General features: G+C 51.3%; 7 protein-coding genes across 7 annotated transcripts; all 7 read right to left on the bottom strand.

The window, feature by feature from the left end:
• Positions 1-4,979: 4,979 nt before the first annotated feature.
• On the bottom strand, positions 4,980-8,289 carry LOC138369670 (sericin-2-like). Its single transcript, XM_069333099.1, has 2 exons — positions 8,184-8,289; positions 4,980-5,665 (listed from the first exon to the last, which is right to left on the bottom strand). The coding sequence occupies exons 1-2, from the start codon at positions 8,287-8,289 to the stop codon at positions 4,980-4,982; spliced, it is 792 nt and encodes a 263-aa protein (XP_069189200.1).
• A 193-nt stretch (positions 8,290-8,482) lies between these two features.
• On the bottom strand, positions 8,483-9,800 carry LOC138369669 (streptococcal hemagglutinin-like). Its single transcript, XM_069333098.1, has 3 exons — positions 9,727-9,800; positions 9,082-9,618; positions 8,483-8,828 (listed from the first exon to the last, which is right to left on the bottom strand). Exons 1-3 carry the CDS (start codon positions 9,798-9,800, stop codon positions 8,483-8,485), a joined length of 957 nt encoding a protein of 318 aa, XP_069189199.1.
• Positions 9,801-9,957: 157 nt separating this feature from the next.
• On the bottom strand, positions 9,958-10,797 carry LOC138369668 (platelet binding protein GspB-like). The gene is made up of 2 exons (XM_069333097.1): positions 10,612-10,797; positions 9,958-10,155 (listed from the first exon to the last, which is right to left on the bottom strand). The coding sequence occupies exons 1-2, from the start codon at positions 10,795-10,797 to the stop codon at positions 9,958-9,960; spliced, it is 384 nt and encodes a 127-aa protein (XP_069189198.1).
• A 1,389-nt stretch (positions 10,798-12,186) lies between these two features.
• On the bottom strand, positions 12,187-14,580 carry LOC138369667 (streptococcal hemagglutinin-like). Its single transcript, XM_069333096.1, has 3 exons — positions 14,414-14,580; positions 12,698-13,242; positions 12,187-12,650 (listed from the first exon to the last, which is right to left on the bottom strand). The coding sequence occupies exons 1-3, from the start codon at positions 14,578-14,580 to the stop codon at positions 12,187-12,189; spliced, it is 1,176 nt and encodes a 391-aa protein (XP_069189197.1).
• A 74-nt stretch (positions 14,581-14,654) lies between these two features.
• On the bottom strand, positions 14,655-16,826 carry LOC138369666 (streptococcal hemagglutinin-like). Its single transcript, XM_069333095.1, has 4 exons — positions 16,660-16,826; positions 16,404-16,564; positions 15,088-15,376; positions 14,655-15,024 (listed from the first exon to the last, which is right to left on the bottom strand). Exons 1-4 carry the CDS (start codon positions 16,824-16,826, stop codon positions 14,655-14,657), a joined length of 987 nt encoding a protein of 328 aa, XP_069189196.1.
• A 74-nt stretch (positions 16,827-16,900) lies between these two features.
• Positions 16,901-17,893, bottom strand: LOC138369665 (streptococcal hemagglutinin-like). Its single transcript, XM_069333094.1, has 2 exons — positions 17,772-17,893; positions 16,901-17,270 (listed from the first exon to the last, which is right to left on the bottom strand). Exons 1-2 carry the CDS (start codon positions 17,891-17,893, stop codon positions 16,901-16,903), a joined length of 492 nt encoding a protein of 163 aa, XP_069189195.1.
• Positions 17,894-19,125: 1,232 nt separating this feature from the next.
• LOC138369664 (uncharacterized) lies at positions 19,126-20,037 on the bottom strand. The gene is made up of 2 exons (XM_069333093.1): positions 19,900-20,037; positions 19,126-19,413 (listed from the first exon to the last, which is right to left on the bottom strand). Exons 1-2 carry the CDS (start codon positions 20,035-20,037, stop codon positions 19,126-19,128), a joined length of 426 nt encoding a protein of 141 aa, XP_069189194.1.
• Positions 20,038-22,340: the final 2,303 nt, after the last annotated feature.

Genomic DNA, 22,340 nt, shown 5'->3' with positions numbered 1-22,340 from the left:
GGAATGCGCTTAAGGAGCAGGTTGTGGAAGCAAATTCTATTCATAATTTTAAAGCTATGTATGATAGGCAAATAGGACCAGCATCATTGCTGTAAACAACTGATGGCTCAAAAGGCGGGATCAAAGATTCAATGCTCGAGCCTGCAGACATAAATAGGTGAGTACAAGTAGGTGAGTACAAATAGGTGAGTGTACAAACACGCACGCACATACATACACAGGAAGTGATGTGGTGGAGGCGGGCTCCATACACAGTTTCAAATGTAGGTATGATAGAGCCCAGTAGGTTCAGGTCTACTGGTGTGGTGTACAGAATAAGATCTCCTTATTCTGTACACCAGTTGATTGACAATTGAGAGGCGGGACCAGAGAGACAAAGCAAGCAAAACTAGGTGAGTACACACCCTGTCAAGGGGCCTCTCGACTGAGTAGACAGCCTTCAGACGTCCTAAGGGCCCAGGTTTGATTTCCAGCTGAGGAGGACACAAATGGACGGAGTTACTTTCACCCTGATGCCCTGTTAAATTAGCAGTAAATAATAACCTGGGAGTTAGACAGCTGCTTCCTGGGGCTGTGTTTGTGTGCGTGTGTTAGAGAAAATATATGTTATAGATATAATAGAGGAAAAATAGATTGGGTAGAAAGGCGGCATCCAAGAGCTAATAGCTCGATTCTGCAGACACAAATAGTAAATACACACACACTGCAGCATCCATACGTTGTCTCGTCTCACTCTGCCGCCTCCATTCCCCCACCACTAATTCTATCCCCTCACTGTCCCCCTTCTTCTATTCCCCCCTTCATTCTGTCCCCCCTCACTTTGATCCAGTCATGCTGCAGACCCCTGACACTCTCTTCCCACACTTGGTCTCTCGCTCTCTCTTGTGCCCCCCCCCCCCAACGGACCCAGCACCTAACCCTGGTCTCCCCCTCACCAATCCCCTCACTGTGTTCCCATGACGTCCCCCCCCTTCGCTATGCCTCCTTTGTGCTGTCCTCACCTCGCCTTGTCACCCCATCGGCTTGTCCTTCCCACGCCCATTCACCCACCTCGCCTTGTCCTCCCCCACTCGCTCTTCCCCTCACCTTCCCTGTGTTCCCCCCCTCGCCCTGTCCTCCACCTCACCCTGTCCCCCACTTCACCCTGTCCCCCACCTCGTCGTTTCCCCCTCCTCGCCCTGACCGCACCTCGTATCTGTGAGTGCTATTACATCTGGGTTTACTGCTTGTGCCCATCATCAAGATCACTTGCTTTATTTGTAATCCAATCAATGTGTGAGTACGTTACCTTAAAGCTCACTTTTCTATGTCCGTTAACATATACACTCCTCGCTAATGTAGGTTTGTCCTCTTGTGGAGTCGGTTCCAGAGGGTTTGGAAGCAGATGCGGTGGAAGATGGACTTTGTGTGATGTCAGTTGTTGCTTGATGCTGAGGTGAGTCTGGCCCTAGCTTCGGTAGGGAACAGACGTGTTGCATCGGCGCTCCAGCAGTTGGTGTTGTTTGCCAGTTCGGCCGGTTGGGGGCAGGTGTGTCTCTGCCCGCCTGTTCTGATGTGGCGTTACGATGGGGGTCCCTCTCATCCCTGTCGTCTGGGCTCAGTCTGTGGGACTAGAGTTCTTTGTGCAGGCTGGTTACCCGGAGATTGCCCTGGCTTGTGATATGCTCTCTGCTCTGTCCCTGTGTTTGAGATTTATGGGGTCGAGTTGGTAACGGCCCATAGGGCAATTGTGAAGTTCACAGAGGAGGTGGCGTATCGTGATTTTCTCCGGCGATACGAGGGGCGGACATTACCCCTGCCGGATGGTGCGGGCACTGTAACGCTCTCTGATAGAAGTGGTGCACTTACTTACGTCAGTGTGCATGGGGCTCCCTTGGAGTTTCCAGAGGGTCAGCTACTGCGGTATTTCGGCCGATTTGGCGCAGTAGTTAGTGTGAGGGCGAACGTGGTGTCTTCTAGTCCTCTTAAGGGCGTGAGGACTAACATTCGCATCCTGGGCATGAGACTCCAGGCGGATATTCCGTCCTCTGTGCGCCTTATAGGGTACAACGTTCGGGTGTTTTATGCCCGCCAGCCGTGAACGTGTTATCGTTGTGGTCTTTTGGGCCATCAGGCTGCTGCCTGTTCAGCGCCTGCCGTTGCACCAGTGAATCTCTTCAGTGAAGAGGATTTTCCGCCACTTCCTGTGGGGGATGATTCGGTGGATGTGGACGTCTCTTTGGCTGAGGAGGTGCCCTCTGTTTCAGCTGTTGCTCCGCCTGTTGCGCCCCCTGTTGTTGTCGTCTCTCCTCCGGTGGTTGTGTCCTCACCTAGTGCTCAGCCTGTTCCGACTGGTGTCCCTGAGCCTCTTCCGTCTGCTGTCTGCTCGGGCCCCTCGTCTTCCGGTTCTTCCTCTGCTGCATCTGTCCTGGTCCCTGCACCCTCGCCGTCTGTGCTGGGGGATGGGGTGGCTGCGGAGCCTCCTGCTGTGTGTGGTCCGGTTCCCCCTGTGGTAGAGGCTGCTGCCGTTAAGCATCGGGCGTCGGTTCGTCCGGCTGGTGGTGCCCGTGTTTCTGGGTCCGCTTCCGGCTCTGACGATATCCGGCTGGAGCCCAAACGTTCCAGGCGTTCTTCTACGGCCTGGGCTGATGTTGGGGACTTCAGTGACTGTGGGTCTTCTAGTGTTGATGGCGTGGATTCGGCTGAGTCGTTGTCTCCACGGGTGGTGGTGGCGGAGGTTTATGTGCCTGCTGGTGCTGATGCCCGTGTCTCGGGTCCTGTTTCTTCCCTGCCCGGGGGCTCTTTGCTGTGGGGTGTTGTGGCTTCTGCTGCCAGGGATGGTGAGGATGCTGGTGTTGGCGTAGCCTGGTGGTGACTTTATGTAAGGATCCGCGCTGCCATGATTCGCTGCAGTCGTCTGGTGGCTTGCCCGTGGCCGCTGATGCCCCTGTGGTGATGCCCTCTGTCGAGCCCCCTCCTGTGGTGTTGTGCTTTGAGGACCTGGAGGCCCGGGTTGCCGAGTTCCTGCTGCTTGGACGGCCGGAGGATTTTTCTGATGGACGGGTTCCGAGTGTATGGGATAGGGTGGGTTACTCGCGTCCGAAAGGGACACTGTGTGGGTTCCTATGTCTGAGGGTGTTTGTTGCCGGGGTTCCGGTTCGCACGGCGCCCCCCGGTGTTGGGTCGAGCCTCCTGGAAGACGTGGCTGCTTTGGGAGGCGTTCAATGTGCCATTCCCGCAGGACAGGTTCATGGGCAACTGTGTACACTTACCGTAGTTGTTGTTTTTGTTGTTATTCATGGCTTGTTGAGTGCTGTACGAATTGTCTTAGTATTTTTTTTTCCTGTGTTTCATTTTGTTTCTGTTCATTGTTGTGTTTTTGTTGTCGGCCCTTCTGGCCGATATTTAGTGTCTTTGTATAAATTTGTATTGATTTGTTTTGTGCTGAAATGTCTTATATTTCTTGATGTACTTTCTGTTGTGTTTTATTCTCGGTCCTTCAGGCCAGTGCTTGTATGTTGTTGTGTTTGTACCTGTTTTGTTCTCAGGTGTGCGTGTTTTGCTTGTTTATTTTTGTTGTTTATTTTGGCCTCGCCCTTTGTTTGTTACGGGACGGATGGCTTGGTGTGTGTGATTTTATTGCTGTATTGTTTCTGTGCTGTACGTTTGACCTGGTGTTATCATATTGCTTTACCTGTTGTACGTGTTTGTTCTTTATGTTTTGTTTGGAATGTATTGTTTGTCCTGTTATGTTTCCTGTTATGCCTCTTGATGTATGTTTTGTTTTATGTTTTGTGATGTTACTGTGATTGCTAGTTTGCCATTATGTTATGTTTTGTGCCTTGATGAATGCTGTATTTTTCTTTGCATTTATCGTGTTTGTGTTTTGTTGTGCTATGCTGTCGGCCCTTCTGGCCGGTGGTCTATTGTTTTATTTTGTTCTGTTATGTATTCTGTATTGCATTTATTGTATTTAACTTGCATGCTTTGCATGTAAAAATAAAAAAAAATAAAAAGTTGATTGACACTTGAGAGGCAGGACCAAAGAGCCAAAGCTCAACCCCCGCAAGCAAAACTAGGTGAGTACACACCCTGTCAAGGGGCCTCTAGGCTGAGTAGACAGCCCTTAGACGTCCTAAGGGCCCAGATTCGATTTCTGGCCTAGGCGGAAACAAATGGACAGAGTTACTTTCACCCTGATGCCCTGTTAAATTAGCAGTAAATAATAACCTGGGAGTTAGACAGCTGCTTCCTGGGGATGTGTTTGTGTGTGTGTGTTAGATAAAATATATGTTATAGATATAATAGAGGAAAAATAGATTGGGTAGAAAGGCGGCCTCCAAGAGCCAATAGCTTGATTCTGCAGACACAAATAGTAAATACACACACTGCAGCATCCATACGTTGTCTCGTCTCACTCTGCCGCCTCCATTCCCCCACCACTAATTCCATCCCCTCACTGTCCCCCTTCTTCTATTCCCCCCTTCATTCTGTCCCCCCCCCCTCACTTTGATAGAGGCATGCTGCAGACCCCTGACACTCTCCTCCCACACTTGGTCTCTCGCTCTCTCTTGTGCCCCCCCCCCCAACGGCCCCAGCACCTAACCCTGGTCTCCCCCTCGCCAATCCCCTCACTTTGTTCCCATAACGTCGCCCCCCTGCGCTATGCCTCCTTCGTGCTGTCCCCACCTCGCCCTGTCACCCCATCGGCTTGTCCTTCCCACGCCCATTCACCCACCTCGCCTAGTCCTCCCCCACTCGCTCTTTCCCCCACCTCCCCGTGTTCCCCCCTCGCCCTGTCCTCCACCTCACCCTGTCCCCCACTTCGCCCTGTCCCCCACCTCTTAGTGTCCCCCTCCTCGCCCTGACCCCACCTCGCATCTGTGAGTGTTATTACATCTATGTTTACTGCTTGTGCCCCATCATCAAGTTCACTTGCTTTATTTATAATCCAGTCAATGTCTGAGTACGTTTCCTTAAAGCTCACTTTTCTATGTCCGTTAACATATACACTCCTCGCTAATGTAGGTTTGTCCTCTTGTGGAGTAGGTTCCAGGGGGTTTGGAAGCAGATGCGGTGGAGGATGGACTTTGTGTGATGTCAGTTGTTGCTTGATGCTGAGGCTGCTTGATGCTGATGCTGCTTGATGCTGATGCTGCTTGACGCTGAGGCTGCTTGATGCTGAGGCTGCTTGATGTTGATGCTGCTTGATGCTGATGCTGCTTTATGCTGACGGTGCTTAATGCTGACGCTGCTTGATGCTGACGCTGCTTGATGCTGATGATGCTTGACGCTGAGGCTGTTTGACGCTGAGGCTGCTTGATGTTGATGCAACTTGATGCAGACGCTGCTTGATGCTGACACTGCTGGATGTTGACGTTGCTTGACGCTGAGGCTGATTGATGCTGAGGCTGCTTGATTCTGACGCTGCTTGATGTTGACGCTGTTTGATGCTGAAGCTGCTTGATGCTGAGGCTGCTCGATGCTGACGCTGCTTGATGTGCTTGATGCTGACGCTGTTTGATGGTGCTTGATGCTGATGCAGCTTGTTGCTGACGCTGCTTGACACTGAGGCTGCTTGATATTGACGCTGCTTGATGATGACGCTGCTTGATGCTTACTCTGCTTGATGCTGAAACTGCTTGATGCTCAAGCTGCTTGATGCTGAGGCTTCTTGATGCTGAGGCTGCTTAATGCTGACGCTGCTTGATGCTGACGCTACTTTTTACTGAAGCTATTTGATGCTGACGCTCCTTGATACTGACGCTGCATGATGCTGACGCTCCTTGATGCTGACACTGCTTGATGTTGACGCTGCTGGATGCTGAGGCTGCTTGATGCTAACGCTGCTTGATGCTGATGCTGCTTGATGCTGACGCTGCTCGATCTAAGCGCTGCTTGATGCTGACGCTGCTGGATGTTGACGCTGCTTGACGCTGAGGCTGCTTGATGCTGAGGCTGCTTGATGCTGACACTGCTTGATGTTGATGCTGACTCTGCTTGATGTTGACGCTGCTTGATGCTGAAGCTACTTGATGCTGAGGCTGCTAGATGCTGATGCTGCTTGATGCTGCAGGATGCTGACGCTGCTTGACGCTGACGCTGCTTGACGCTGACGCTGCTTGACGCTGACGCTGCTTGATGCTGACGCTGCTTGATACTGCCGCTGTTTGATGCTGACGCTGATTGATATTGCCGCTGCTTGATGCTAAAGCTGCTTAACGCTGAGGCTGCTTGATGCTGACGCTGCTTGATGCTGACGCTGCTTGACACTCACGCTACTTGATGCTGATGCTGCATGATGCTGACGCTGCTTGATGCTGTAGTTGCTTGACATACACGCGGCTTAATGCTGACGTTCCTTGATGTTGATAGTGCTTGATGCTGAAGCTGCTTAACGCTGAGGCTGCTTGATGCTGACGCTGCTTGATGCTGACTCTGCTTGATGCTGACGCTGCTTGATGCTGACGCTGCTTGATGCTGACGCTGCTTTATGTTGACGCTGCTTGATGCTGAGGCTGCTTGACACTCAAGCTGCTTGATGCTGACGCTACTTGATGCTGACGCTGCTTGATGCTGATGCTGCTTGATGCTGACGCTGCTTGACACTGATGCTGCTTGATGCTGACGCTGCTTGATGTTGACGTTGCTTGATGCTGACGCTGCTTGATGCTGATGCTGCTTGATGCTGATGCTGCTTGATGTTGACGCTGCTTAATACTGAGGCTGCTTGACACTCACGCTGCTTGATGCTGACGCTGATTGATAATGACGTTGCTTGATGCTGACGCTGCTTGATGCTGATGCTGCTTGATGCTAATGCTGCTTGATGTTGACGCTGCTTGACGCTGACGCTACTTGATGCTGATGCTGCTTGATGTTGATGCTGCTTGATGTTGACGCTGCTTGATGCTGACGCTACTTGATGCTGAAGCTGCTTAACGCTGAGGCTGCTTGACACTCACGCTGCTTGATGCTGATGCTGCTTGATGTTGACGTTGCTTGATGCTGACGCTGCTTGATGCTGACGCTGCTTGATGCTGATGCTGCTTGATGTTGACGCTGCTTGATGCTGACGCTACCTGATGCTGACGCTGCTTGTCACTCACGCTGCTTGATACTGACGTTAGATGATGCTGATGTTAGATGATGCTGATGTTAGATGATGCTGATGTTAGATGATCCTGATGTTAGACGATGCTGAGTCTGCTTGATGTTGACTCTGCTTGATGCCGACGCTGATTGATATTGACGCTGCTTGATGCTGAAGCTGCTTAACGCTGAGGCTGCTTGATGTTGACGCTGCTTGACACTCTCGCTGCTTGATGCTGACGCTGCTTGACGTTAACACAGCTTGATGCTGATGCTAATTGATTCTGATGTTTCTTGATGCTGAGGCTGCTTGATGCTGACGCTGCTTGATGCTGACGCTGCTTGATGCTGATGCTGCTTGATGCTGAAGCTGCGTGATGCTGACCCTGCTTGACACTGATTCTGTTAAAGCTGACGCTGCTTGATGCTGACGCTGCTTGATGCTGACGCTGTTTGATGCTGACGCTGCTTGATGCAGACTATGCTTGATGCTGACGCTGCTTGATGCTGACGCTGCTTTATGTTGACGCTGCTTGATGCTGAGGCTGCTTGACACTCACGTTGCTTGATGCTGACGCTACTTGATGCTGACGCTGCTTGATGCTGACGCTACTTGATGCTGACGCTGCTTGATGCTGACGCTACTTGATGCTGACGCTGCTTTATGTTGACGTTGTTTGATGCTGATACTGATTGATCCTGACGCTGCTTGATGATGATGCTGACGCTGAGGCTGCTTGATGCTGACTCTGATTGACACTCACTCTGCTTGATGCTGACTCTACTTGATGATGACGCTGCGTGATGCTGACGCTGCTTGATGCTGACGCTAATTAATGATGACGCTGTTTCATGATGGCGTTGCTTGATGCTGACGCTGCTTGATACTGACGCTGCTTGATGCTGATGTTGACGCTGAGGCTACTTGATGCTGACGCTGCTTGACATTCACTCTGCTTGATGCTGACTCTACTTGATGCTGACGCTGCTTGATGCTAAGGCTGCTTGATGCTAAGACTGCTTGAAGCTGACGCTGTTTGATGCTGACTCTGCTTAACGGTGACGCTGCTTGATGCTGACGCTGATTGATGCTGACGCTGCTTGATACTGACGCTGTCTGATGCTGACGCTACTTGATGCTGACGCTGCTTCATGCTGACGCTGCTTCATGCTGACGCTGTTTGATGCTGACTCTGCTTTATGCTGACGCTGCTTCATGCTGACGCTGCTTCATGTTGACGCTGCTTCACGCTGACGCTGTTTGATATTGACTCTGCTTGATGCTGACGCTGCTTGATGCTGACGCTGCATGATGTTGACGCTGCTTGATGCTAATGCTGCTTGATGCTGACGCTGCTTTATGTTGACGCTGCTTAATGCTGAGGCTGCTTGACACTCACGCTTCTTGATGCTAATTCTGTTTGATGCTGACTCTGCTTAACACTGACGCTGCTTGATGCTGAGGCTGTTTGATGTTAAGGCTGTTTGATGGTGACGCTGCTTGATGTTGACGCTGTTTCATGCTGAAGTTGCTTGATGCTGATGCTGCTCGATGCTCACGCTGCTTGATGGTGCTTGATGCTGACGCTGATTGATGGTGCTTGATGCTGACGCAGCTTATTGCAGACGCTGCTGGACGCTGAGGCTTCTTCATGCTGACGCTGCTTGATGATGACGCTGCTTGATGTTGACGCTGCTTGATGCTGACGCTGCGTGATGCCGACGTTCCTTCATGCTGACGATGCTTGATGTTGACGCTTCTTGATGCTGAAGCTGCTTAATGCTGAAGCTGCTTGATGCTGACGCTGCTTGATTCTGATGCTGCTTGATGCTGACGCTGCTTGATGCTGACGCTGCTTGATGCTGACGCTGCTTGATGCTGACGCTGCTTGATGCTGAAGATCTTGATGCTGACGCTGCTTGATGCTGCAGCTGCGTGATGCTGACGCTGCTTGATGCTGACGCTGCTTGATGCTGACGCTGCTTGATGCTGAAGATCTTGATGCTGACGCTGCTTGATGCTGCAGCTGCGTGATGCTGACGCTGCTTGATGCTGACGCTGCTTGATGCTGACGCTGCATGATGCTGATGTTGCTTGATGCTGACGCTGCTTGATGCAGGCGATGAGGCTTCTTGATGCTGACGCTGCTTGATGCTGACGTTGCATAATGCTGAAGCTGCTTGATGCTGAAGATCTTGACGCTGACGCTGCTTGATGCTGATGCTGCTTGATGCTGACGCTGCATGATGCTGACGCTGCTTGATGCTAATGCTGCTTGATGCTGACGCTGCTTGATGTTTACTTTGAATGATGCTGACGCTGCTTGACATTCACGCTGCTTGATGCTGACCCTGCTTAATGCTGATGCTGCCTGATGCTGACGCTGCTTGATGTTTACGTTGAATGATGCTGACGCTGCTTGACATTCACGCTGCTTGATGCTGACGCAGCTTGATGCTGACGCTGCTTGACACTCATGCTGCTTGAAGCTGACGCTGATTGATGCTGATGCTGCTAGATGCTGACGCTGCTTGATGCTGACGGTGCTTCATGCAGACGCTGCTTGATACTGATGCTGCTTTACGCTGACGCTGCTTTATATTGACGCTGATTGATGCTGACGCTGCTTGACGCTGATGATTGTTAAAGCTGACGCTGCTCGACACTGACGCTGCTTGATGCTGACGCTGCTTGATGCTGACGCTGCTTCATGCTGACGCAGCTTCATGCTGACTCTGAGGCTGCTGGATGTTGATGCTGCTTGATGCTGAGGCTGCTTGATTATCACGCTGCTTGATGCTGACGCTGCTTGACACTGATACTGCTTGATGCTGACGCTGGTTGATGCTTAGGCTGCTTCATGCTGACACTTAGGCTGCGTCATGTTAACGCTGCTTGATGCTGAAGCTGCTTGATGCTGATGCTGCTTGACTCTTACGCAGCTTGATGTTGACGCTGTTTGATGCTAATTCTGCTTGATGCTGACGCTGCTTTATATTGACGCTGCTTGATGCTGAGGCTGCTAGACACTCACGCTGCTTGATGCTAAGGCTACTTGATGCTGACCGCGCTTGATGCTGACGCTACTTAATGCTGACGCTGCTTGATGTTCACTTTGTTTGATGCTGACGCTGCTTGAAACTGACGCTGCTTGATGATGATGCTGACGCTGAGGCTGCATGATGCTGACGCTATTTGACACTCTCTCTGCTGATGCTACTCAACTTGATGCTGACGCTGCTTGATGCTGACGCTGCTTGACACTCACTCTGCTTGATGCTGACTCTACTTGATGCTGACGCTGCATGCTGCTGACGCTGCTTGTTGCTGACGCTAATTGATGCTGACGCTGTTTGATGATGATGATGCTAACGCTGAGGCTGCTTTATGCTGACGTTACTTGACACTCACTCTGCTTCATGCTGACGCTACTTAATGCTGACGCTGCTTGATGTTGACGCTGCTTGATGCTGACGCTGATTGATATTGACGCTGCTTGATGCTGAAGCTGCTTAATTCTGAAGCTGCTTGATGCTGACGCTGCTTGATGCTGATGCTGCTTGATACTGACGCTGCTTGATGCTGACATTGCCAAATGCTGAAGCTGCTTGATGCTGAAGATTCTTGATGCTGACGCACCTTGATGGTGACGCTGCTTGTTGCTGACGCTGCATGATGCTGACGCTGCTTGATGCTGACGCTGCTTGATGCTTAGGCTGCTTCATGCTGACGCTGAGGCTGCGTCATGTTAACGCTGCTTGATACTGACGCTGCCCGATGCTGACGCTGCTTGATGCTGATGCTGCTTGACACTCACTCAGTTTGATGTTGCCGCTATTTGATGCTGACGCTGCTTGATGCTGACGCTGCTTGTTGCTGACGCTACTTAATGCTGACGCTACTTAATACTGACGCTGTTTGATGTGGACTTTGCTTGATGGTGACGCAGCTTGATACTGACGTTTCTTGATGATGATGCTGACGCTGAGGCTGCTTTATGCTGACGCTACTTGATGCTGACGCTGCTTGATGCTGACACTGCTTGACACTGACGCTGGAATGATGAAGACGCTGCTTGATACAGACGCTGCTTGATGCTGACGCTGCTTGATGCTGATGCTGCTTGATGCGGACGCTGCTTGACACTGACGCTGCTTCATGCTAACGCAGCTTCATGCTAACGCAGCTTCATGCTGACGCTGAGGCTGCTTCCTGTTGACTCTGCTTGACTCTTACCATGCTTGATGTTGACGCTGCTTGATGCTAACGCTGCTTGATTTTGACGCTGCTTTATGTTGACGCTGCTTGATGCTGAGGCTGCTTGACACTCACGCTGCTTCATGCTGACGCTACTTGACGCTTATGCTGCTTGATGCTGACGCTGCTTTATGTTGACACTGCTTGATGCTGACGCTGCTTGTTGCTGACGCTGCTTGATGCTGACGCTGCTTTATGTTGACGCTGCTTGATGCTGACGCTGCTTAAAGCTGAAGCTGCTTGATGCTGAAGCTGCTTAATGCGGACGCTTATTGATGCTGAAACTTCTTGATGTTTATGCTGCTTGATGCTGACGCTGCTTGATGTTGACGCTGCTTGACATTCACGCTTCTTGATGCTGACGCTGTGTTGATGATGATGCTGTTTGATGCTGACGCTGCTTGATGTTGACGTTGCTTGATGCTGACGCTGCTTGATGCTGACGCTGCTTGATGCTGACGCTGCTTGACATTCACGCTGCTTGATGCTGACGCTGCTTGACATTCACGCTGCTTGATGCTGACGCTGCTTGATGCTGACGCTGATTGATGCTGACTCTGCTTGATGCTGACGCTGCTTTATGCTGACGCTGCATGATACTGACGCTGCTAGATGCTGATGTTGACGCTGAGGCCACTTGATGCTGACGCTGCTTGACACTTACTCTGCTTGATGCTGACTCTAATTGATGCTGACTCTGCTTGATGCTGAGGCTGCTTGATGCTAAGACTGCTTGAAGCTGAGGCTGTTTGATGCTGACTCTGCTTAACGCTGACGCTGCTTGATGCTGACGCTGCATGACGCTGACGCTGATTGATGCTGACGCTGCTTGATGTTAACATAGCTTGATGCTGATGCTAATTGATTCTGACGTTGCTTGATGCTGAGGCTGCTTGATGCTGACGATGCTTGATGCTGATGCTGCTTGATGCTGACGCTGCGTGATGCTGACCCTGCTTTACGCTGATGCTGCTCAACGCTGACGCTGCTTGATGCTGAAGGTGCTTGATGCTGACGCTGCTTGACACTCTCGCTGCTTGATGCTGACGCTGCTTGACACTTTCGCTGCTTGATGCTGACGCTGCTTGACACTTTCGCTGCTTGATGCTGATGCTAATTTTTTCTGACGTTGCTTGATGCTGACGCTGCTTGATGTTGATGCTGCTTGATGCTGACGCTGCGTGATGCTGACCCTGCTTGACGCTGATGCTACTTAACGCTGACGCTGCTTGATGCTGACACTGCTTGGTTCTGACGCGGCTTGATGCTGACGCTGCTTGATGCTGACGCTGCTTTATGTTGACGCTGCTTGATGCTGAGGCTGCTTGATGCTGAGGCTGCTTGACACTTACGCTGCTTGATGCTGACGCTTCTTGATGCTGACGCTGCTTGATGCTGACGCTACTTGATGCTGACGCTGCTTGATGCTGAGACTGCTTGATGCTAAGACTGCTTGAAGCAGAGGCTCTTTGATGCTGACTCTGCATGATGCTGACGCTGCATGACGCTGACGCTGATTGATGCTGACGCTGCTTGATGTTAACATAGCTTGATGCTGATGATAATTGATTCTGACGTTGCTTGATGCTGAGGCTGCTTGATGCTGACGATGCTTGATGCTGATGCTGCTTGATGCTGACGCTGCGTGATGCTGACCCTGCGTTACGCTGATGCTGCTTAACGCTGACGCTGCTTGATGCTGACGCCGCTTGATGCTGAAGCTGCTTGATGCTGATGCTGCTTGACTCTCTCGCTGCTTGATGCTGACGCTGCTTGACACTTTCGCTGCTTGATGCTGACGCTGCTTGATGTTAACACAGCTTGATGCTGATGCTAATTGTTTCTGACGTTGCTTGATGCTGACGCTGCTTGATGCTGATGCTGCTTGATGCTGACGCTGCGTGATACTGACCCTGCTTGACGCTGATGCTGCTTAACGCTGACGCTGCTTGATGCTGACACTGCTTGGTTCTGACGCGGCTTGATGCTGACGCTGCTTGATGCTGACGCTGCTTTATGTTGACGCTGCTTGATGCTGAGGCTGCTTGATGCTGAGGCTGCTTGACACTTACGCTGCTTGATGCTGATGCTTCTTGATGCTGACGCTGCTTGATGCTGACGCTACTTGATGCTGACGCTGCTTGATTTTGACGTTGTTTCTGATGCTGCTTGATACTGACGCTGCTTGATGATGATGCTAACGCTGAGGCTGCTTGATGCTGACTCTGATTGACACTCACTCTGCTTGATGCTGACTCTACTTGATGCTGACGCTGCTTGATGCTGACGCTACTTAATGCTGACGCTGTTTGATGATGGCGTTGCTTTATGCTGACGCTGCTTGATACTGACGCTGCTTGATGCTGATGTTGACGCTGAGGCCAATTGATGCTGACGCTGCTTGACACTCACTCTGCTTGATGCTGACGCTGCTTGATGCTGACGCTGCTTGATGCTGATGCTGCTTTATGTTGACGCTGCTTGATGCTGAGGCTGCTTGACATTCACGCTGCTTGATGCTGATGCTACTTGACGCTGATGCTGCTTGATGCTGACGCTGCTTTATGTTGACGATGCTTGATGCTGACGCTGCTTGATGCTGACGCTGCTTGATGCTGACGCTGCTTTATGTTGACGCTGCTTTATGCTGACGCTGCTCGATGCTAACGCTGCTTAATGCTGAAGCTGCTTGATGCTGAAGCTGCTTAATGCGGACGCTTATTGATGCTGAAACTGCTTGATGTTTATGTTGCTTGATGCTGACGCTGCTTGATGTTGACGCTGCTTGACATTCACGCTGCTTGATGCTGACGCTGCTTGACACTCACGCTGCTTGATGCTGACGCTCTTTGATGCTGATGCTGCTTGATATTGATGCTGTTGATGCTGACGCTGCTTCACGCTGATGCTGCTTAACGGTGACGCTGCTTGATGCTGACGCTGCTTGACACTGACGCTGGTATGATGCTGACGCTGTTTGATGCTGACGCTGCTTGATGATTATGCTGCTTCATGCAGATGCTGCTTGATGTTGATGCTGCTTGATGCTGATGCTGCTTGATGCTGACGCTTCTTGTTACTCACGCTGCTTGATGCTGGCGCTGCTTGATGCTGACGCTGCTTGATACTGACGCTGCTTCATGCTGACGCTGCTTCATGCTTACGCTGCTTGATGCTGATGCTGCTTGGCGCTGATGCTGCTTAACGCTGACGGTGCTTGATGCTGGCGCTGCTTGAAACTGACGCTGCATGATGCTGACGCTGCTTGATGCTGATGCTGCTTGATGCTGACGCTGCTAGATGTTGACGCTGCTTGACATTCATGCTACTTGATGCTGACCCTGCTTGATGCTGATGCTGCTTGATGCTGACGCTGCTTAATGTTTACGTTGATTGATGCTGACGCTGCTTGACATTCACGCTGCTTGATGCTGATGCTGCGTGATGCTGACGCTGCTTGACATACACGCGGCCTGATGTTGACGTTGCTTGATGCTGATAGTGCTTGATGCTGACGCTGCTTGATGCTGACGCTGCTTGATGCTGACGCTGCTTGACATGCTGATGCTAATTGAATCTGACGTTGCTTGATGCTGAGGCTGCTTGATGCTGACGCTGCTTGATGCTGACGCTGCTTGACACTTTCGCTGTTTGATGCTGACGCTGTTTGACACTCTCGCTGCTTGATGCTGACGCTGCTTGATGTTAACACAGCTTGATGCTGATGCTAATTGATTCTGACGTTGCTTGACACTCACGCTGCTTGATGCTGACGCTGCTTGATGTTAACATAGCTTGATGCTGATGATAATTGATTCTGACGTTGCTTGATGCTGAGGCTGCTTGATGCTGACGATGCTTGATGCTGATGCTGCTTGATGCTGACGCTGCGTGATGCTGACCCTGCGTTACGCTGATGCTGCTTAACGCTGACGCTGCTTGATGCTGACGCCGCTTGATGCTGAAGCTGCTTGATGCTGATGCTGCTTGACTCTCTCGCTGCTTGATGCTGACGCTGCTTGACACTTTCGCTGCTTGATGCTGACGCTGCTTGATGTTAACACAGCTTGATGCTGATGCTAATTGTTTCTGACGTTGCTTGATGCTGACGCTGCTTGATGCTGATGCTGCTTGATGCTGACGCTGCGTGATACTGACCCTGCTTGACGCTGATGCTGCTTAACGCTGACGCTGCTTGATGCTGACACTGCTTGGTTCTGACGCGGCTTGATGCTGACGCTGCTTGATGCTGACGCTGCTTTATGTTGACGCTGCTTGATGCTGAGGCTGCTTGATGCTGAGGCTGCTTGACACTTACGCTGCTTGATGCTGATGCTTCTTGATGCTGACGCTGCTTGATGCTGACGCTACTTGATGCTGACGCTGCTTGATTTTGACGTTGTTTCTGATGCTGCTTGATACTGACGCTGCTTGATGATGATGCTAACGCTGAGGCTGCTTGATGCTGACTCTGATTGACACTCACTCTGCTTGATGCTGACTCTACTTGATGCTGACGCTGCTTGATGCTGACGCTACTTAATGCTGACGCTGTTTGATGATGGCGTTGCTTTATGCTGACGCTGCTTGATACTGACGCTGCTTGATGCTGATGTTGACGCTGAGGCCAATTGATGCTGACGCTGCTTGACACTCACTCTGCTTGATGCTGACGCTGCTTGATGCTGACGCTGCTTGATGCTGATGCTGCTTTATGTTGACGCTGCTTGATGCTGAGGCTGCTTGACATTCACGCTGCTTGATGCTGATGCTACTTGACGCTGATGCTGCTTGATGCTGACGCTGCTTTATGTTGACGATGCTTGATGCTGACGCTGCTTGATGCTGACGCTGCTTGATGCTGACGCTGCTTTATGTTGACGCTGCTTTATGCTGACGCTGCTCGATGCTAACGCTGCTTAATGCTGAAGCTGCTTGATGCTGAAGCTGCTTAATGCGGACGCTTATTGATGCTGAAACTGCTTGATGTTTATGTTGCTTGATGCTGACGCTGCTTGATGTTGACGCTGCTTGACATTCACGCTGCTTGATGCTGACGCTGCTTGACACTCACGCTGCTTGATGCTGACGCTCTTTGATGCTGATGCTGCTTGATATTGATGCTGTTGATGCTGACGCTGCTTCACGCTGATGCTGCTTAACGGTGACGCTGCTTGATGCTGACGCTGCTTGACACTGACGCTGGTATGATGCTGACGCTGTTTGATGCTGACGCTGCTTGATGATTATGCTGCTTCATGCAGATGCTGCTTGATGTTGATGCTGCTTGATGCTGATGCTGCTTGATGCTGACGCTTCTTGTTACTCACGCTGCTTGATGCTGGCGCTGCTTGATGCTGACGCTGCTTGATACTGACGCTGCTTCATGCTGACGCTGCTTCATGCTTACGCTGCTTGATGCTGATGCTGCTTGGCGCTGATGCTGCTTAACGCTGACGGTGCTTGATGCTGGCGCTGCTTGAAACTGACGCTGCATGATGCTGACGCTGCTTGATGCTGATGCTGCTTGATGCTGACGCTGCTAGATGTTGACGCTGCTTGACATTCATGCTACTTGATGCTGACCCTGCTTGATGCTGATGCTGCTTGATGCTGACGCTGCTTAATGTTTACGTTGATTGATGCTGACGCTGCTTGACATTCACGCTGCTTGATGCTGATGCTGCGTGATGCTGACGCTGCTTGACATACACGCGGCCTGATGTTGACGTTGCTTGATGCTGATAGTGCTTGATGCTGACGCTGCTTGATGCTGACGCTGCTTGATGCTGACGCTGCTTGACATGCTGATGCTAATTGAATCTGACGTTGCTTGATGCTGAGGCTGCTTGATGCTGACGCTGCTTGATGCTGACGCTGCTTGACACTTTCGCTGTTTGATGCTGACGCTGTTTGACACTCTCGCTGCTTGATGCTGACGCTGCTTGATGTTAACACAGATTGATGCTGATGCTAATTGATTCTGACGTTGCTTGACACTCACGCTGCTTGATGCTGACGCTGCTTGATGCTGATGCTGACGCTGCGTGATGCTGACCCTGATTGACGCTGATGCTACTTAACGCTGACGCTGCTGGATGCTGACGCTGCTTGATGCTGACGCTGCTTGAAGCTGACGCTGCTTGTTGCTGACGCTACTTAATGCTGAGGCTGCTTGATGCTAAGACTACTTGAAGCTGAGGCTGTTTGATGCTGACTCGGCTTAACGCTGACGCTGCTTGATGCTGACGCTGCTTGATGCTGACGCTGCATGACGCTGACGCTGATTAATGCTGACGCTGCTTGATGCTGATGCTGCTTTATGTTGACGCTGCTTGATGCTGACGCTGCTTGATGCTGACGCTGCATGACGCTGACGCTGATTGATGCTGACGCTGCTTGATACTGACGCTATCAAATGCTGACGCTACTTGATGCTGACGCTGCTTGATGCTGACGCTGAATGATGCTGACTGTGCTTGAAGCTGACGCTGCTTGATGCTGACTCTGCTTGACACTGATGCTGCTTGATGGTGACGCTGCTTGATGCTTAGGCTGCTTCATGCTGACGCTGAGGCTGCGTCATGTTGACGCTACTTGATGCTGACGCTGCTTGATGCTAATGCTGCTTGATGCTGACGCTGCTTTATGTTGACGCTGCTTGATGCTGACGCTGCTTGATGCTGACTCTGCTTGATGCTGACGTTGCTTGATGCTAACGCTGCTTGATGCTGACGCTACTTGACACTGACGCTGCTTGATGCTGACGCTGCTTGATGCTGACGCTGCTTGAAGCAGACGCTGCTTAACACTGACGCTGCTTGATGCTGACACTGTTTGACACCGACGCTACTTGATGCTGACACTGCTTGACACTGACGCTACTTGATGCTGACGCAGCTTGATGCTGACGCTGCTTCATGCAGATGCTGCTTCATGCTGGCGCTGAGGCTGCTTTATTTTGACGCTGCTTCATGCTGATGCTGCTTGATGCTGACGCTGCTTGATGCTGATGCTCTTTGATGCTGACGTTGCTTGATCCTGACGCTGCCTGATGCAGACGCTGCCTGATGCTGACGCTGCTTGACTCTGACGTTGCTTGATGCTGACGCTGCCTGATGCTGACGCTGCTTGACTCTGACGCTGGTATGATGCTGACGCTGTTTGATGCTGACGCTGCTTGATGATTATGCTGCTTCATGCAGATGCTGCTTGATGTTGATGCTGCTTGATGCTGATGCTGCTTGATGCTGACGCTGCTTGTTACTCACGCTGCTTGATGCTGGCGCTGCTTGATGCTGACGCTGCTTGATACTGTCGCTGCTTCATGCTGACGCTGCTTCATGCTTACGCTGCTTGATGCTGATGCTGCTTGGCGCTGATGCTGCTTAACGCTGACGGTGCTTGATGCTGCTTGGCGCTGATGCTGCTTAACGCTGACGGTGCTTGATGCTGGCGCTGCTTGATGCTGACGCTGCATGATGCTGACGCTGCTTGATGCTGATGCTGCTTGATGCTGACGCTGCTAGATGTTGACGCTGCTTGACATTCATGCTACTTGATGCTGACCCTGCTTGATGCTGATGCTGCTTGATGCTGACGCTGCTTAATGTTTACGTTGATTGATGCTGACGCTGCTTGACATTCACGCTGCTTGATGCTGATGCTGCGTGATGCTGACGCTGCTTGACATACACGCGGCCTGATGTTGACGTTGCTTGATGCTGATAGTGCTTGATGCTGACGCTGCTTGATGCTGACGCTGCTTGATGCTGACGCTGCTTGACATGCTGATGCTAATTGAATCTGACGTTGCTTGATGCTGAGGCTGCTTGATGCTGACGATGCTTGATGCTGATGCTGCTTGATGCTGACGCTGCGTGATGCTGACCCTGCTTGACGCTAATGCTGCTTAACGCTGACGCTGCTTGATGCTGTCGCTGCTTGATGCTGACGCTGCTTGATGCTGACGCTGCTTGATGCTGACGCTGCTTGATGCTGACGCTGCTTGATGCTGACGCTGCTTGACACTTTCGCTGTTTGATGCTGACGCTGTTTGACACTCTCCATGCTTGATGCTGACGCTGCTTGATGTTAACACAGCTTGATGCTGATGCTAATTGATTCTGACGTTGCTTGATACTAACGCTGCTTGATGCTGACGCTGCTTGATGCTGATGCTGACGCTGCGTGATGCTGACCCTGATTGACGCTGATGCTACTTAACGCTGACGCTGCTGGATGCTGACGCTGCTTGATGCTGACGCTGCTTGAAGCTGACGCTGCTTGTTGCTGACGCTACTTAATGCTGAGGCTGCTTGATGCTAAGACTACTTGAAGCTGAGGCTGTTTGATGCTGTCTCGGCTTAATGCTGACGCTGCTTGATGCTGACGCTGCTTGATGCTGACGCTGCATGACGCTGACGCTGATTAATGCTGACGCTGCTTAATGCTGATGCTGCTTTATGTTGACGCTGCTTGATGCTGACGCTGCTTGATGCTGACGCTGCATGACGCTGACGCTGATTGATGCTGACGAAGCGTCAATACTGACGCTGTCAAATGCTGACGCTACTTGATGCTGACGCTGCTTGATGCTGACGCTGATTGATGCTGACTGTGCTTGAAGCTGACGCTGCTTGATGCTGACTCTGCTTGACACTGATGCTGCTTGATGGTGACGCTGCTTGATGCTTAGGCTGCTTCATGCTGACGCTGAGGCTGCGTCATGTTGACGCTACTTGATGCTGACGCTGCTTGATGCTAATGCTGCTTGATGCTGACGCTGCTTTATGTTGACGCTGCTTGATGCTGACGCTGCTTGATGCTGACTCTGCTTGATGCTGACGTTGCTTGATGCTGACGCTGCTTGATGCTGACGCTACTTGACACTGACGCTGCTTGATGCTGACGCTGCTTGACACTGACGCTACTTGATGTTGACGCTCCATGACGCTCACGCTGTCTGATGCTGACGCTACTTGATGCTGACGCTGCTTGAAGCAGACGCTGCTTAACACTGACGCTGCTTGATGCTGAGGCTGCTTGACACTCACGCTGCTTGATGCTGACGCTACTTGATGCTGACGCTGCTGGAAGCTGATGCTGCTTGATGCTGACTCTGCTTGATGCTGACGCTGCTTGACACTGATGCTGATGCTGCTTGATGCTTAGGCTGCTTCATGGTGACGCTGAGGCTGCGTCATGTTGACGCTACTTGATGCTGACGCTGCTTGATGCTGACGCTGCTTGTTGCTGACGCTACTTAATGCTGACGCTACTTAATGCTGACGCTACTTAATGCTGACGCTGTTTGATGTTGACTTTGCTTGATGCTGACGCAGCTTGATACTGACGCTTCTTGATGATGATGCTGACGCTGAGGCTGCTTTATGCTGACGCTGCTTGATGCTGAGGCTGCTTGACACTCACGCTGCTTGATGCTGACGCTACTAGACGCTGATGCTGCTTTATGCTGACGCTGCTTTATGTTGACGCTGCTTGATGCTGACGCTGCTTGATGCTGACGCTGCTTTATGTTGACGCTGCTTGATGCTGACGCTGCTTGATGCTGACGCTGCTTAATGCTGAAGCTGCTTGATGCTGAAGCTGCTTAATGCGGACGCTTATTGATGCTGAAACTGCTTGATGTTTATGCTGCTTGATGCTGACGCTGCTTGATGTTGACGCTGCTTGACATTCACGCTTCTTGATGCTGACGCTGTGTTGATGATGAGGCTGTTTGATGCTGACGCTGCTTGATGTTGACGTTGCTTGATGCTGACGCTGCTTGAAGCTGACGCTGCCTGACATTCACGCTGCTTGATGCTGACGCAGCTTGACACTCACGCTGCTTGACACTCACGCTGCTTGATGCTGATGCTCTTTGATGCTGATGCTGCTTGATACTGACGCTGTTGATGCTAACGCTGCTTCACGCTGATGCTGCTTAACGGTGACGCTGCTTGATGCTGACGCTGCCTGATGCTGACGCTTCTTGACACTGACGCTGGTATGATGCTGATACTGTTTGATGCTGACGCTGCTTGATGATTATGCTGCTTCATGCAGATGCTGCTTGATGTTGACGCTGCTTGATGCTGATGCTGTTTGATGCTGGCGCTGCTTGACACTCACGCTGCTTGATGCTGACGCTTCTTGATGCTGACGCTGCTTGATGCTGACGCTGCTTGATTCTGACGCTGCTTGATGCTGACGTTGCTTGATGCTGATGCTGCTTGACGCTGATGCTGCTTAACGCTGACGCTGCTTGATGCTGACGCTGCTTGACACTGACGCTGTTTGATGCTGACGCTGCTTCATGCTGACGCAGCTTCATGCTAACGCAGCTTTACGCTGACGCTGAGGCTGCTTCCTGTTGACGCTGCTTGACACTTACCCTGCTTGATGTTGACGCTGCTTGACACTTACCCTGCTTGATGTTGACGCTGCTTGACACTTACCCTGCTTGATGTTGACGCTGCTTGATGCTGATGCTGCTTGATGCTGACGCTGCTTGATGCTGACGCTGCTTTATGTTGAGGCTGCTTGATGCTGATGCTGCTTGATGCTGACGCTGCTTGATGTTGACGCTGCTTTATGTTGAGGCTGCTTGATGCTGAGGCTGCTTGACACTCACGCTGCTTGATGCTGACGCTGCTTGATATTGACGCTGCTTGATGCTGATGCTGCTTGATGCTGACGCTGCTTGATGATGATGCTGCTTCACACTGACGCTGCTTGATGCTGACGCTGCTTGATGCTGACGCTGCTTGATGCTGATTCTGCTTCATGCAGATGCTACTTGATGTTGACGCTGCTTGATGCTGATGCTGCTTGATGCTGACGCTGCTTGACACTCACGCTGCTTGATGCTGACGCCGCTTGATGCTGACGCTGCTTAACGCTGACGCTGCTTGATGCTGACGCTGCTTGATGCTGACGCTGCTTGATGCTGATGCTTCTTGACGCTGATGCTGCTTAACGCTGACGCTGCTTCATGCTGACGCTG

The sequence above is a fragment of the Procambarus clarkii genome, chromosome 29 (genome assembly GCF_040958095.1).
Source record: "Procambarus clarkii isolate CNS0578487 chromosome 29, FALCON_Pclarkii_2.0, whole genome shotgun sequence".
Classification (NCBI taxonomy): Eukaryota; Metazoa; Arthropoda; class Malacostraca; order Decapoda; family Cambaridae; genus Procambarus; species Procambarus clarkii.
The sequence above is the reverse complement of the archived record's forward strand: the minus strand, read 5'-3'. Positions and strand labels throughout refer to the sequence as shown.